Source organism: Erythrolamprus reginae, chromosome 3 (genome assembly GCF_031021105.1).
Source record: "Erythrolamprus reginae isolate rEryReg1 chromosome 3, rEryReg1.hap1, whole genome shotgun sequence".
NCBI classification, from domain to species: Eukaryota; Metazoa; Chordata; class Lepidosauria; order Squamata; family Dipsadidae; genus Erythrolamprus; species Erythrolamprus reginae.
In genome coordinates, this window is record NC_091952.1 from 228,199,795 (window position 1) to 228,216,738 (window position 16,944).

The following is a 16,944-nucleotide window of genomic DNA, read 5'->3' on the forward strand; positions in this document are numbered from 1 at the left end:
TTCTCTTTCTTGCTTTCTTTCTTGCTCTTTTTCTTTCTCTCTTTTACCTTCCCTTCCTCTATTTCTTCTTTTCTTTCTCCTTCCTACCTTCTTCCCTTACTCTCCCCTTTCATAAGTTTCCTTGCTTCCTTCCTCTGTTCCTGTCCCTTCCCCCCTTCTTTCTTTCTTTCCTTCCTTTCCTCCCTCCATTTCTTGCTTTCCTTTTCCTTCCTCCCTTCTTTCCTCCCTCATTCCCTTCTTTCACTCCTTCCTCTCTTACTCTCCCCTTTCACACCTTTCCTTGCTTCCTTTGCACCCTTCTTCTGTTCCTGTCCCTTCCCTCTTTCCTTCCTTCCTTCCCACCCTCCGTCCATTCATTCACCCATTCCTCTCTTGATCGCCCCTTTTACGGCGCCGCTGACAGCTAGCTCCCCCCCCCCCCCCACCGGGCCATGGAAAACTGGTCTAGCTTAAAGCCGGTCCCTGGTGCAAAAAAGGTTGGGGACCTCTGCTCTAGCGGACACTGAATTCTTTTTTTTTTTAGAAAATTCTTTATTAATTATATATATTAAAAAAAACATAGAAAGACAAAACAACAATACAACATTTACAGAATGTATACCATATACATATAAATCTATGAGTCAGAAAAAAAGGGTAATAATAGTAAGAAAGAGAATTATAACATATACACTCATAACAAAAATAAAGCATTATGCTTTGTACATGGATTCTTTTGGTATCAGAGCTTGTTATTTACATCTGCTAAGTAGCAGTATACTTGATTTGCAGCTCATTCATTTATAACAGTATTTTCCCTTTGTTGATTGTTACACATTCATCTTGTTGATTTTTCCATTTAACATATCCGTTTTTGCGAGATTATTTTCATTTTCTCTATAGTATAATAGTGCCTTATAATAACAATATTTCCTCTTATTAACATTTTAATTTTTCTCTCAAAATTTAATGACTTGAATAACTTTATTGTTATTCACATTGTTCCTTTATTTTATTTTATTTTTGGCAATCCAGATATACCACCTGCCCCAAGTTTTGTGGAATTCCTTAATATCTTTGTCTTGTAGTTCGTATGTAAGCTTTGTCATCTCTACTACCTCATATATTTTGGTTATTAAATTAAACATTGTTGGGACGATTTCCTGTTTCCAGGTTTGCGCATATATAATTCTTGTCGCGGTTGTTATATGCAAAATGAAATGCCTGTCGTTTATTGTAACTTTATGTCTAATTATTCCAAGAAGAAAGAGTTCCGGTTTTAGTGGTATTTTTTCTCCTGTAATTTCCTCCATCATATTTTTAATTTTTCCCCAAAATTTCTTGGCCAATGAACACGTCCACCACATGTGGTAATATGTACCTGTTTTCACTTTGCACTTCCAACATTTTGGAGAAAGTTTTGGGTACATCTTGGCTAAACGTGCTGGTGGCAAATGCCACCTACAAAACATTTTATATATATTTTCTCTGTAGGGAACTGATAGCATTATTTTATAATTGGATGTCCATAATTTCTCCCATTCCTGCTATCATGGATCCCTTTACCTCTTCCTCCCCTAGTTCTTGGTATAATAAATACTTATATATTTTAGAGATTAATTTTTCATCTGGGCGGACACTGAATTCTTAATATAGGAAGACAAATGTCTTATCAGTAAAAGTCAGAGACCTGATTGATAACTCCCATTATTTGAATGCAGTAATTGGTTAATACAGTTTGATCAAGAGGAATAGAAAAAATATAAGTGTTCAAGGATTGCATTGAAATTTTAATTAAAGCTAATATAATGGATCTATTCAAAATAAAGAAAATCACTAAGTGAAAATTGCGAAACGCTAACTAGGAGCAAAGGATTCATTTGAATTCCTGCACAACGATGGTAGTTTAGACTCAGTCTAAATATCTTGCACTAAATGTATTCATGCAAATCCTGTCCTGGTCCTTCTACAACAGGCTACCGCATCTAAAAGTGTGGTGGATATTCTCTTATCAAAGTGACACTAAAGTTTGATGACCAGTCCACAACGTTTATATATAAAAGGAGCAGAATCTTTTTTCAAAAAATTTCAGGCAACAACATATCTTCATTCTATTAAGACAGTTGCACTGAGAAAATGAGACTATCAAGTTATTTTTCTCAAATCTTTAAGACTTAAGTCTGTTAGTTTGCAAATGGTCAAGTACTGTATTTTTCAGAGTATAAGATGCATCTTTGTTTTGGGGGAGGAAAATAGGGGGGGAAATCTACCTACCAGGCATTTACCTGGCTAGCATCCTTAGCTTCAGCCAGCTTCAGCACATCATTTTATCCCCTGGTTAGGGCTGAAAAAACCTTTTTGGAGGAAATAGCAATGAAAACAAGCCTGCAAAGATTTAGGGCTGGAAAAAAACTTCAGAGTAGCAATGAAAAAAATCCTGCAAGCCAGGAAGATCCTTAGCACCTCGTAGGGTCTGGAAAACAAAGCTTTGAAAAAGCTACAGAGCGTAAGACATACCCAAATTTTCAGCCTCTATTAGGGGAGAAAACAGTGTGTCTTCTACTCTGAAAAATACCATATGTTGTTGGCAGAATCAAAAGGTTGTTTCAGTTAGTTGTATTATTCCTTTGATTTACACATAGTCCTCGACAATTAATCATTATTTAGTATCTCTTCAAGGTTACCATGACACTGAAAAAGGTGAGCTATTACCAGTACTCGCACCTATGGTTGTTGCAGCATCCCACATTCATAGAAGAGAAAAATTCTTTAAAAAAAAAAATTCAAATGATGTTTAACACATAGTAGGAAGCACAAAGAAATTTTGCTTTGCAAATAGAAGCATTTCCACTAAAAGTTCTCCCCAAAATGCAGGAAACCTAGATTCCTTTCTCTGTAAGGAATGGTTTTTAGATTTAATTCTTAACTTTAATTAATTGGATTTCGATGTACATTTTTTAATATATATATTGTAAGCTGCCCCGAGTCCTCGGAGAGGGCTGGCATATAAATCTGAACAATAAACAAACAAACAAACAAATGTGATCAAAATTTGGGCAATTGCCACGTATTTACAATAGTTGCAGTGTTCTGGGGTCATATGAACCCCATTTGCAGCCTTCCCAGTCAGGGAAGCAAACTCAATGGGGGAAGCAGAATCCATTTAACAACTGCATGATTCACTTAACACTGTGTTGCTTAGCAACAGAAAATCTGGTCCCAATTGTGATTGTAAGTAGAGGACTGCCTGCACATTTTACTTTGCTACTGCTACCTTTCAACTCTGGTATTTTATCACTGTGAACATTGTTATCCTAATACCATATTCAGAACTTCCAAAACACTGTGTAAAATAAGCAGACACTGGACATTTCTTTCAGGCATTTCTCTTATTAAACAAGCCAAAGAGCTTTATTAAAATTCCATTTTGGCAACCACGCTAATTAGTTTTCTTCCTATGGGATTAAAAGTGGCAGACTGAGGTTCATGATAAATTATCATTTATAAAGGAAGTGTAAACATGCTCATTCAATTATCTCTGATGCATATACTGCCCTATTCACTTAGGGTCTAGAAATCAAATAGACCTCATTGTTCCAAATCCAACACAATGAGAATTTTGGAAGGTTGCAATTTGCTGAATCAACACTGACATTTTTGTCATTCTATCACCAGTCAGGAAACAGATTTTTTAAAAATCTGATAAAACAAAAACTGCAGAACTATAGACAAAAGCTAGAAAATAATAATCAACTGCTAGTGCACATCTCAAAGCATACACATAAAATTTGATATAACATTCAAGTGTTGGACTCGAAACTAACTGTTCTTCCTTTAGCATGGAAACCAGCTGATGACTTTGGATCAGTCACCCTCAGCCCAACCCTTCTTAATAGTATTGTGGGGAAAATAAAAGGAGTCAACATTAGGTACATTGCAAATAGATAGATAGATAGATAGACAGACAGACAGACAGACAGACAGACAGACAGACAGACAGACAGACAGACAGACAGACAGACAGACAGACAGACAGACAGGGAGAAATACAAATACGGTAAATAAAATACAGTCAACAGATGGATAATACAACCTAACAAATAATACAAATCTAATACAGGATAATACAAACCTAAATAATACACAAATTATTTAGAGCATATTAAACCACCTCTAATGGCTTGTGGTGACATAAAAATAGTTAAAGCATTATTAAAACATTAAACTAAAACAATTTATATTTTCAAATAATTAAATTGTTTTGAAAAGTTAAACAGTTAAGTAATTAAGATATATTTTGAGCCAATTCTTTAAACTCTAATAAGAAAGGGACTTGTTCCAACTCCAATGGTAGCTTGCTCCACAGTATGACCTACATAATGAATCAAGCAGAATTAACAATTGATGTCAGATGTATCCAAGGGAAGGATCAGCAAAATGTGTTCCATTGAATTAAAGGTGCAGAATGAATACTGTAAAATTGGATGGTCTGGTATTCATGAAAAAACTATTATGAGCAATTTGAAATAGGCTTCAAATTCAACATAGGAAGCCAACTGTGGCCTTCAGGAATACACTCCCAGTCTCAAAAATCACTTTTAAACTCCATAAGGTAGAATTACATCATTATATATTCATTTGAATTATATCGGTCAACTTGTAGAATCTAACAGATATTTAATAAAATATTTAGATAACTTCTGTTACTTTTTATGTTTATGACTACTGGTACATCTGAAAGAGCCATGTACTTTGTACAGTATTCATTAATGTTTGCGTTGCATGCGAATGTTTTCTAATCGAACACAAAAACTATTTGCCTTTTATTAACTGTTTTGCACAAACTTGCCTCCAGCTTGTATGTTCCACACTTCCCATCTGTCTATCTGTTATGTTGCAAATGTTCAGGTGGTTAAACAATTACTAGCTGCATCACCCACATGAACCACCTGATGCAAAAGATATTTGAGATAATTAAAAACTTGCAATGTTTGTTTTGCTTTTCTTTCACCAGGAAATAAAACTAGTTTTCAAAACATAAATCATAATGGTTACCATACCTGTGCAATGCATACCAAGTCACCAAACAACCAAGTAAATGTGTAACTGTTTACAATAATAGGCCTATTGTCCAAGTCAGGAGCAAATGGCATCCCATCACAGGAAAACAACACCCACCCACACAAAGCTAAGATACCCAGTGCCTGTCATCAGACTATTATGATAGGGGGAAAATAATGAAAGATAAGAAAAGTAACAATAAAAGGTAGTATTGGCCTTGCCAAACATAACTTTTAGGGGCTCCCTAAATTGCTAGTTAAAGATCACACCAGCCACAATGCAGGTCTGCCCCAAATAACCTGAGGTGGTGTTTTTTGAATTACATTCACCACCATGGCAGCCATACCAAGAAGGATGTTTGGCAGTTGGGGATGTGCCCTTCCTGGCTGAGGAAATACAAACTCACATATGAAAAGAAGGACTTGGGATGACATAACAACAGTGTTCCAATATCTCAAGGGTTGCCACAAAGAAGAGGGAGTCAAACTATTCTCCAAAGCACCTGAGGGTAGAACAAGAAGCAATGGGTGAAAACTAATCAAGGAGAGAAGCAACTTAGAACTAAGGAGAAATTTCCTGACTATTAGAACAATTAATCAGTAGAACGGCTTGCCTCCAGAAGTTGTGAATGTTCCAACACTGGAAGTTTTTAAGAAGATGTTAGATAACCATTTGTCTGAAGTAGTGTAGGGTTTCCTATATAAGTAGTGGGTTGGACTAGAACACCTCCAAGGTCCTTTCCAACTCTGTTGTTGTTGTTGTTGTTGTTATTTTCACAAAAAAACAGTAATACACAGCAAACGAGGTTGATTTTGTATCACAATATCACAAGTTGAACACTTTCCAAACGTCTAGGACTGTGTGATGTATTTTCGTATGATGCGGCAGATCCAAGTACAGTGGCCTTTTACAACTGACAGATTGTGATTTTGTCAATGTTTATTTTTTTCAAATGTTGGTTGAGGTCTTTTGGCACAGCACCCAGTGCGCCGATTACTACTGGGACCACCTGTACTGATTTACTGCCAGAGTCATTGTAGTTTGATTTTAAGATTATGATATCAGCTATGTTTTGTTCTTATCTTTCATCAATTTGACTGTCACCTGGTATGGCAACATCAATGATCCACACTTTTTTCTTTTCCACAATTGTGAAGTCCAGTGTATTGTGTTCTAAAACCTTGTCAGTTTGAATTCGAAAGTATTCTGGCATGTTTGCTTTCAACTACTTTCTCAGGTTTATGGTGCCACCAATTCTTTACCACTGGTAGGTAGTAGTTGTGGCACAGGTTCCAATGAAGCATCTGGGCCACGTAGTTGTGCCTCTATTGTAGTCCGTTGTTATTATTATTATTAGTTGTCCCCAGTCCTTGGAGAGGGACGGCATATAAATCCAATCAATCAATATTATTCTTCTGCGAACACTGGCTGGGGAATTCTGGGAGTTGAAGTCCAGATATCTTCAAGAGGTCAAGGTTGGGAAACACGGCAGTAGAGGTACCACTGTACTTAATTTAAATTTAAACAGCCCCCCCCCCCCAAACCATAAAAACGGGTTTCATTCAATCCACTTTCTCTCAACATAAATGCCTTTGTGTGCCTGGAATCAACAAAAGTTGGATAGGGGGGCAGAAGAAAGGGGTCCGCTTGGCGAGAAGTCCTAGGCAGGGTAGGCTAGGCTCGCCTTCAAAGGCCCATTTAGCAAAACCGCCGCGGGGGCCTGCCATTAACTCCCTCAGGTCTCTTGAGGTTCAGCTTCTGGGCCCGCCTCAGACGCGCCTGCGCCCCGCACCAAAGGTCGGGCATGCCAAAAAAAAAAAAAAAATCTGTGAGGAGGCATGTTGGAAACTACCCCTCACCGAGCCGTTCTTATGGCAACCGAGCCGGAGCGATAAACACTCTCCCGCGCGAGCGGGCAAGGGGTGAGTTGCTCCGCCGGCGCAACGCGGGAGGGAAGGGGAGGAGAAGGGAGGGGAGCGCTTTGGTTTTTACGCGTCCGAGGAGGGAGCCACCTGTGCGTATTCCTATCCCGGCAGGAAGCGGAGAGAGCGGACTCGCCGGGGGCGCCTCACCTTGTAGCCGCAGCCGAGAAGACTCACCTGGGCGCCCTTGTGGTCAACCGCGCCATGGGCTGCTCGAGCAGCGCTCAGACCAAAGTCAAGGAGCTCGGCCGACAGACTCCCAAATCTCCGGAGGTCAACGGGTTGTCCCAGGGCGGTGAGTGAGAGCGCTCGGCGGATGTTTTTGGGTTTTTTTAACGGTGCGCCCAGGTTGGAGGAGTCGCCAAGTGGCGCCGCTTCGAAAAGCGGAGTTTGGGGGAAAGGGGTGTGTGTAAGATACTCAAGGCTGGGGGGGGGGGGGGGAGGCGGAAGCCTGGCCCGACCAGAAAGCTGAATCCACGTTTAAAATATTAATTTTTAGGAAATGCTATTTCTTTTCCCCCCACCCTCCAACGTCTGCAACCGAAGATCTGCTTACGTTGGCTTTTATTACCATGGGATAAGTTTGTTCTTGGCTGCCCTTAGTTGAGTCCCCCACCCTCTTTGGGTATCCCATTCCGGCATCGGAGGAGGGCAGGTGATTTCCACCACCACCACCCCTTTCAAAAGTTAAGGTTTGCCTTGATCTTGGCCCCCCCGTTATTCACATCCATGTCCATTTTCTATGGCACTTAGAAGAAATCCAAAGAGGAAACCTTGAAATATTAGGATAAGCCACCTAGAGTCCTTCAAGAGTTGGGTGGCATATCAATTAATTAGTTAGTTAGTTAGTTAGTTAACTAATACAAAATAAAGAGAGAGAGACAGGGAGGGAGGGAAGGGAGGAAGAAAGAGAGAGAGTGAGAGAAAGAAAGAAAGAAAGAAAGAAAGATTAGGATTAGACAATTTACAACTGGGTCATCTCTGATCTGATCTCAATTTGGCTGTCGATGAATAGTTCTGCTTCAACCACAACAATACAGGAGCATGTAATAGATTCAAACTTAATGTAAACTGCTTCAAACTCGACTGCAGAAAATATGACTTCAGCAACAGGGTGATAAGTTGATCTATCGATCTATCTGCTTGATTAATTAATTTGTATGTTTGATTAATTAATTTGTATGCTACCCAACTCCCTGGAAACTCTGGATGGCTCACAACCAAAACCCCCAAAACATACAGTATGATATTAAAACCTCTGACAAAACAGTTTAAAAACAATTTAAAACCAACAGTTAAAAAAACATGCATGTCTTTTATGGCCGGAACCCGATGGTAGACTAACAGATCAACAGCCTAGAATGCACTACCTGACTCTGTTGCTTCTTCCCTAAACCCCCAAAACTTTAACCTTTGACTATCTACAGTTGACCTCTCCCCATTTCTAAGAGGTCTGTAAGCATACCACTGTGCCTACCGTCCCTGTCCTATTGTCCTCGTTTATCCATACTTTTTTTTGCTTATGTTTATACAAACAACAACTCTCCTGTACATGTTTGACAAATAAAATAAAATAAACAATTAAACCACTTAATCATTCATTATGGATGAATCTAGTGATAAAATTATATTCTAGAAACATTGAAGTAAATCCTGAGGAATAAATCCTCACTTTGTTGAATGAGCCTATGTTAACAAATTAGCATAGAGCTGTTATCCTTATTTATAATTAATCAATAATGATCTAGTGCTCTTTTGCAAGTTGGTTTGCCCTTAAGGTCAGCATTTTCTGCCAAATCAAGAAAAACAATGGTTGGACTGGAATTGCTGAAATTTTGAGATGGATTGTACTGAAATTAATGGGGATCATGTATCAGTTTTAAAGATAGCTATGTAATGATATGATTTCTTCAAAATCAACTCATGTAGAAAATGTTGATAAGAGCTGCATTTTTGTGTGCAGTTTTGATGGGACAAATTCGAAGTACGTATTTCTCACTAATTTTAGAATTGTACTTTAAAATAAACATTCTCCACTTTTGTAATTTAAAGTCTTAAATCAGTTTTGTAATTTCTGTTTTTGAGGATCTATACAACTGTTAATATGTGACAATTTTAGTAAAGTTTTTAAATGATATTCCAACTCTTCTAAATTATCTCTTAATCCATCCAATGTGCTTTGATCATATATTATATGAAGGACAAGTGTTACATACACTATGTGTAGTTAGGTCTAATCATATTTTTATAGAGTCAGGAAAACAGCAGCAGTATGAAAGGAAGTGTGCTAACTGAGGCAGTTTTTTAATGCAGATCTCAGAATGGTGGCTATGCTAGACGACTCTGGCAGTTACAAGCCAGTAATCATTAAAATGATACATAGCAATAATAATAGTATTTGAAGTCATATGTATATGTATACATATGTATGTTCAGATTGATATGATATATTTCATAAATACTACAGAAAATAAACATGTTTACATGGGACCTGCATTAAAATGTTGAGATATGAAATAATTTTGATCAGCTTTCAGATATTTTAAGCATCTCTTCTCTTAAGATACTCCATTCTTTTTCTTTTTCTTTCTTTCTTTTTCTATTTGGATTGCTACCTGCCGCAGGCGATCATTTATATCTTTGAAAATGCTTTTTAGGTTGTTTTTTTGCCTTTCCTTTCAAGGATTCTTTTTCTGATCTTGTATATGTACCGGTATGTATAGTGTGGGAAATGTAAGATTCCTCCATTATATCCCACCACAGTGAAAGGACTTCTGGTAGTTAGCATGATATAAAGAAAAACAACTGTAAGTAGGGATAAAAACTAAATAACAATGAAATCAAATGAAAGATAAAACAAACATAAAAGGATAGATGGCCGAATCTTGCACAATGCCCGCAGCATTTTTCTGAACCCTCTGGAACAGTTTCAGCATTTTTCTGAACATAGGAAGAGGATCTGCATGATCTCCTCAGAAAACCCAGGCCTTAGCTCATTTACCTATTTGTAACCACAGTGATACACATGTATTTAAAATTAAAAGTTCTGTCCCTTAAAGGCAAACAGCCCTCCCCCAGTGGGTCAACCTCTAGGGAGGCACAGAATGCCATGATTGCCACATCAAAATGAAGCAACGAAGAGAATTTTCTCAATGAGACGACCTCGATTGTATCACGATCTCTCCTTTTATTGTATTTTACTTTTCCTGACATGTGGTACAGAATAACCAGTCCGCGAACGCCACATACATTAAGCCATCCTCCAACTACCATTCACTCATGCACTGTATAAGGCAACCTCCTCGTGACTTCCCTATAGATAATTAATGGAAGCTCTATTCTTTGCCTTTTCCTGGATTGTGTGTTTACTGGTGATTAGCAAAGGAATGAGTAAGGCATATATTTCCTTATATGGAAGTTAGCTATAGGTTTTCTTCATGTTGTATATCAAGTTACCGTAATTATTTTCCACGTGGTCATGGATTCTGCAGCTTGCTTACTCAGCCTGGACTTTGCTTCCTTTCAATAGAGGAAGAAATAAGGTTTATACAGCATCCATTAGGCTTAAAACATCACCCTCCAGCAATATTCCATTCCTAAAGTTCAGTGCCTAAAAACCTATGATTACAACAGTCCCTATTATTTCCCAGCAATTAGTTATAGCAAAGCAACATATGTGGTACCTTAAAGAATAACAATTTCATAAGTTACAATAAATCATATGGGTAGGATAAGAAATGAGTAAATAGCAAATTCAGAAGGAAACAAAATGCAAAACATTCATAAAATGATTTTTATTATTCAAAGTGGCTGCATATATTTATTTATTTGTTTCTCTCTCTTTCTTCTTTAAAACACACATTTGACCAACGCTGGGAAATCAGATGGCAGCTTGCCTATCACAGATAAAAATGACACAGGATCTGACCAGACTAAACTTGAACCCCTAGAGGAGGTGAAGCTTGGATCTCCTTGGAAAAAAACAGATGAGGATCTCTGTAAAGAGGAGCCTGATGCTTTGATTCAAGAGATAACCAAATGTGACCTTTCTACCTGTCACAGAGTAGATCCCGAGGGTACCGAGCCTCAGCTGACGGCACCAGAAGAAAAGCTTGACAGAAATCAATGCTTACCTTTAGACTTCCTTGAAGCTGCTGGGCCTCAGGCTGTGGAGTCAACAGAGTTGGCTAGCAATCCTCAAGTAGCCATAGAAGCTGTTGGTTCTTCAACTTCAGAATCTCTCCAGGATAAGAAGGCTGAATCTACCGAAACCTCAGAAGGGGGCACACCTGAGCCTTCAGCAGAGGAAATCCGATGTTTTGTAACAGAAATTGTGACGGAAATGCTTATGGATGAAGAGGAACAGCTAAAAGAGGGTAATGAATGTTGCCTTGCAACAATTTCGAGGGTCAGGTTCAAACACTTATTTTTATGTGTGAATAGCGTTAGTGCTTACACTTATATGCTGCTTCACAAGGCTTTCCAACCCTCTCTAAGCGGTTTACGGAGTCAGCATATTGCCCCTAACATTCTTGGTCCTCTGCCTGGGAAACTTTTGAAACTTTTACTCAGTGGATTTGAGCAAGTATTTGAGTACAGTAGTACCTCTAGATACGAGCTGCTCTACATGCGAGTATTTCAAGATACGAGCCAGGAGGGGAGAGACATTTCTGTTCAAGTTCCGAGGTCAAATTCGGGATACGAGCCGAGCGTCCACTAAGTGGCGCAAGAATCCTTGCTTTTGGTTATCTCGGAGGGGAAAAACAAAGTCTAAAGCAATTTGTTGCAGATACGAGTTTGCTCGAGATACAAGCTCCCTTCTGGAACGAATTATGCTCATATCTAGGGGTATTACTGTATTTGAAAGTAATAATAATTTATCCTGGAAAAGTAATAAATAGGTATAATAGATATTCAAGATTGAATGACTGCATGCCATCAGGCATTGATTTTTCCTGGTTTGTTCCTCCCTCCAGTAACTCTTACCAGATAGAGTAGTAATTGGGGAGAAAAATAAGGAAAAGAATCTGCTTACCAGATATTCATCTGGCTAGCATCCTTAGTCTGGTCTGCTTCAGCACATTATTTTATCCCCTTATTCAGAGAGAGAAACAATGAAAGAGCTTGCAAGCCAGTAAGAGCTGGGAAAAACATTAGCACCTGCTTAGGGATGGAAAGAAACATTCCGAGCAAGTAGAGCAATAAAAAAAAAACCCTGCAAAGCCTTAGGGCTTGGAAAACATTCTTCACAGAGAGTAACAATGAAAGAACCTGCAAGGTAAGAGCTGGAAAGATCGTTAGCACCTAGTTAGGCCTGGAAAAAAAAAAGCTTTGAAAAAAGCTACATTCAGAGTATAAGACCTGAATTTTCAGCTTCTTTTAGGGAGGAAAAAGGTGTGTTCTGTACTCTGAAAAATATGTTAGATAATTTTTTAGTGAATGGGAATTCCAACTTCAGATCGTGCAGAATGCAGCTGCGAGAGCTATCATGGGCTTTCCCAAAAATGCCCATGTAACACCAACACTCCGCAGTCTGCATTGGTTGCCGATCAGTTTCCGGGCACAATTCAAAGTGTTGGTCATTACCTATAAAGCCCTTCAAGGCACCGGACCGGGGTATCTACGAGACCGCCTTCTGCCACATGAATCCCAGCGACCGGTTAGGTCCCACAGAGTGGGCCTTCTCCGGGTCCGGTCAACAAAACAATGTCATTTGGCGGGGCCCAGGGGAAGAGCATTCTCTGTGGCGGCCCCGGCCCTCTGGAACCAACTCCCTCCGGAGATTAGAATTGCCCCCACCCTCTTTGCCTTTCGTAAGCTCCTTAAAACCCACCTCTGCCGTCAGGCATGGGGGAACTGAGATATTCTTTCCCCCTAGGCCTTTACAATTTATGCATGTTATGTTTGTTTGTAGGGATGTTTGGTTTTTACAATAAGGGTTTTTAGTTGTTTTAGTATTGGATTTATATGATGTTTTTTATTACTGTTGTTAGCCGCCCCGAGTCTACGGAGAGGGGCGGCATACAAATCCAATAAATAATAATAATAATCTACGTGCATCTTCATATTTTGACTTGGAATGCCAATAAATCAAAATGGTTTAATCATTTAGTAATTTCATTTCTAAATAGTTTTACCAATTTTTTTTCAGCCACAAAAAAGCTAACATGAAGGATACGATAGTTGCAATAATAAACAAAAAGCCTTTAGTGATTGAATTTCTAAGAAACAAGTATCTATACTTCAGCAGCAATACTAGGTATCTCTTGTGCTTTTCCCTAGTTAAAGAAAATGTATAGCTGACAGAGTAACATCTATAGTACATTGAGACACTCAGTGCTCTTTTCAGTGTTCCTTGCCTTGATCTCTATAGCTACTGTACCAGGTGAGGCAGAAGAAAAAGTGGAAACTGAGACGCACCATGAGATAATACCTGAGGCCTCGGAAACAAAAGAAGAAACCAGAGAAGCTACACTGGTCTCGGAGTTAGGTATGTTGATGGAGAACATAAAAATGTAATGCAATGTAATATATTAAGAATGCAGTATATTGTATTGATATTATTGTGTGTTCTTCAGCAGATGTTCAGGGAGCAGCCTGTGAATTGATACGTACATTTGCTCAAACTCAACCCGGACAAGACGGAGTGGCTGTGGGTCTTGCCTCCCAAGGACAATTCCATCTGTCTGTCCATTACCCTGGGGGGGGACGACTACTGACCCCCTCAGAGAGGGTTCGCAACTTGGGCGTCCTCCTCGATCCACAGCTGACATTGGAACATCATCTTTCGGCTGTGGCGAGGAGGGCGTTTGTCCAGGTTCGCCTGGTGCACCAGTTGCGGCCCTATTTGGACAGGGAGTCATTGCTCACAGTCGCTCATGCCCTCATCATCTCAAGGTTCGACTACTGCAACGCTCTCTACATGGGGCTACCTTTGAAAAGTGTTCGGAAACTTCAGATCGTGCAGAACGCAGCCACGAGAGCCATCGTGGGGCTTCCAAGATTCGCCCACATTTCTTCAACACTCTGTGGCTTGCATTGGCTGCCGATCAGTTTCCGGTCACAATTCAAAGTGTTGGTCATGACCTTTAAAGCCCTACATGGCATTGGACCAAAGTACCTCCGGAACCGCCTGCTACCGCACGAATCCCAGCGACCAATAAGGTCCCACAGAGTTGGCCTTCTCCGGGTCCCATCAACTAAACAATGTGGTTTGGTGGGCCCCAGGGGAAGAGCCTTCTCTGTGGTGGCCCCGGCCCTCTGGAACCAACTCCCCCCGGAGATTAGAACGGCCCCCAACCTCCGTCTTTCGTAAACTACTCAAGACTCACTTATACCGCCAGGCATGGGGGAGTTGAGACACCTTTCTCCCAGGCTTTATGTTTGGTATGAATGTGCTGTTTGATTTTTTAAATAATGATAGGGTTTTATATATTTTTTAATATTAGATTTGTTCCACTGCTATATTGTTTTTATTACTGTTGTGAGCCGCCCCAAGTCTTCGGAGAGGGGCGGCATACAAATCTAATAATAAATAAATGTCTTTGAGAAAGTGTTTCAGAAGACATGAGAAATATGGATGTGTGTATCTTAGCACTGTGGTAGCATGTAGCCAATTTTTATGGGTCCTAGTTAGTATTCTGGTGGGAGATGGTTAGCCTTTTTTTTCCTCCCTGAAATAATTTTAAAGTTTCTCAGGGAAGAAACCTCTGCTGTCAGAAACAATAAAAAGATATTGAAGCACAAGAACTGCTTGTTCTTTTTTGTTTGTCTTTACTGGCTTTGACTTCCAGGTAGTCGGTGAGAAGGGAAAATATTCAAAGCTATAGCAATTATCTGATGCTTACTAAAATAGGTTTGGCAAATAGTAACTATGGAATTAAGAGTGTTTAATTAAGCATCTCATTTTCAAAGTATTTCCAGCTATTATTATCAGTTAATTGATTTGCACCAGAAGATTCAAAGCTCTGTTGGTTGAGTCTTCGGAGAGGGGCGGCATACAAATCTAAATAATAAATAAAATAATAAATGTTTGACTTGTGACTTGTTAGCCTTCAGATTTCCACCTTCTGTGGGCCCCCACAGAGAAGGCTCTTCCCCTAGGTCCCGCCAAACGACATTGTCTAGTTCAGTGATTTTCAACCTTTCTTGAGCCGCGGCACATTTTTTACATTTACGAAACCCTGGGGCACATTGAGCGGGGGGTGGGGGGACTGCTAAAAAAAGTTTGGACAAAAAAATCTCTCTCTCTCTCTTCCTCCCTTTCGCTCTATTTCTCTCTCCCTCCCTCTTTCTCCATCTTTCTCTCTCTCTCCATCCCTCTTTCTTTCTCTTCCTTCCTTCCTCTTTTTTGCTCTCTTTCTCTCTCCCTCCCTACCTCCCTCTATGTCTTTCTCTCTCTCCTTCCCTCCCTCTTTCTCTTTCTCTCTTGCTTTCTCTCTCCCTCTCTTTCTCTCTTGCTTTCTTTTTCTTGTTCTCTTTCTCTCTTGCTTTCTCTCTCTCATTCTCTTTCTCTCTCACTCACTCTTTCTCTCTCTTGCTTTCTTTCTTTCTCTCTTTCTTTCTTTCTTTCTTTCTGTCTCTGAGCTTTGCGGCACACCTGACCATGTCTCGCGGCACGCTAGTGTGCCACGGCACACTGGTTGAAAAACACTGGTCTAGTTGACGGGACCTGAAGAAGGCTGACTCTGTGGGACCTAACCGGTTGCTGGAACTCATACGGCAGAAGGCGGTCCTGGAGGCAATCTGGCCCGATGCCATGTAGATAGGAATAGGTCATAACCAACACTTTGAATTGGTTAAAATTTATCTTTTTAAAAGCTTATTCTATTTTTTTGCTTTTTTCTTTTTTTTTTTTTACATAAAAAGCACTAGCAGTTTTCATGGTATTTTTGACTTCAAAAATTATTCACCTGAAGATCTTTTAATGGCTTTTTAAAAAATTCTGCCTTTATATTACAGAACAAGCTAATGAGGAATGACCCTGCGCTTCCGGCTGGACTTCATGGCTAAACTTTATGGCTTCTGGCTGGACCTTATCCTTGATCGCTCAGTTAAAATTTATATTCCTGTTTGACAAAAATCTAGTTTTTATAAGAGCTTGTATAAACTTATTACAACTGCTGAATACTAAGTGAAAACCATTTTAAGAAATTTTAATGGAAAAATCAAGTTGCCAATGCGCCACTGAGGAACTGCATTGTTAAACCACCACACCTGCCAGAAAGTGCCTCCTGCTATTGTTTCAAATGGAACTACAAATTGCAGAACATTTTTTCTCGCTTTAGGTAGAAAATAAATATGAAGGATAATATAGCAGAAATAATATAAATTGTAAGTGTGATTATAGATAATCTTAGATCCAAGAATGCATAGGGTCAAAACTAGGGTGAAAATAACCAAATCCCAGCGGAGTTTTTGCAGGTTAATTGCATTAAATTTCTTAGGTGAAGTTTCTTGTAAACGTGTAAGAATTGTAATTCTTATCTGGAAGGGGACCTGACTGGGTTAGGCTGATTCATAGCATAGATCGTATTCCTTTAATATGGAATAGGAAAGAAAATACAAATTTCATTTCCTGAAACTAGTGATTGTGGTCCTCAGAATACTTAGATGAGCACTTGTTGACATTTAAAAATTAGAGGAGATAGCCTACAAAAAAACCTCAATTATATTACAGATGTCAGACTAACAATGAAATAAATGATTGATTACAGTATTCTTTAAACTATGCAACCAATAAAGTGAGCAGAGCTGTGCTTCAGTCATTTTTCAGAAACACGTTTATTCTTTGCTGCTATTTGTGTGATATGGCTGGTCTCATGCCTTCTCAAGCATCTCTAAAATGTAACCTTAAACTGAAATAAATAATATATTTGTGGAATATGGTAATAGTGTCCAAATGTGAGTCTATTGGGTAAATGTCTATGGGTAATTCTAGAAAATGTATTAACTACGTACTGTTCTTGGTACAACTGGGAAA

At 39.2% G+C, this 16,944-nt stretch overlaps 1 protein-coding gene across 2 annotated transcripts; it reads left to right on the forward strand.

Annotated features, from left to right (window-relative positions):
* Positions 1-6,835: 6,835 nt before the first annotated feature.
* On the forward strand, positions 6,836-16,850 carry LOC139165127 (uncharacterized). Of its 2 annotated transcripts, XM_070748091.1 has the most exons (5): positions 6,836-6,962; positions 7,077-7,257; positions 10,847-11,338; positions 13,336-13,452; positions 15,924-16,850. In XM_070748091.1, the coding sequence occupies exons 2-5, from the start codon at positions 7,167-7,169 to the stop codon at positions 15,941-15,943; spliced, it is 720 nt and encodes a 239-aa protein (XP_070604192.1). In that variant the 5' UTR covers positions 6,836-6,962; positions 7,077-7,166; the 3' UTR covers positions 15,944-16,850. The 2 variants fall into 2 exon arrangements, with proteins under 2 accessions (XP_070604192.1, XP_070604193.1); XM_070748092.1 differs by lacking the exon at positions 6,836-6,962 and having other exon boundaries at positions 6,987-7,257.
* Positions 16,851-16,944: the final 94 nt, after the last annotated feature.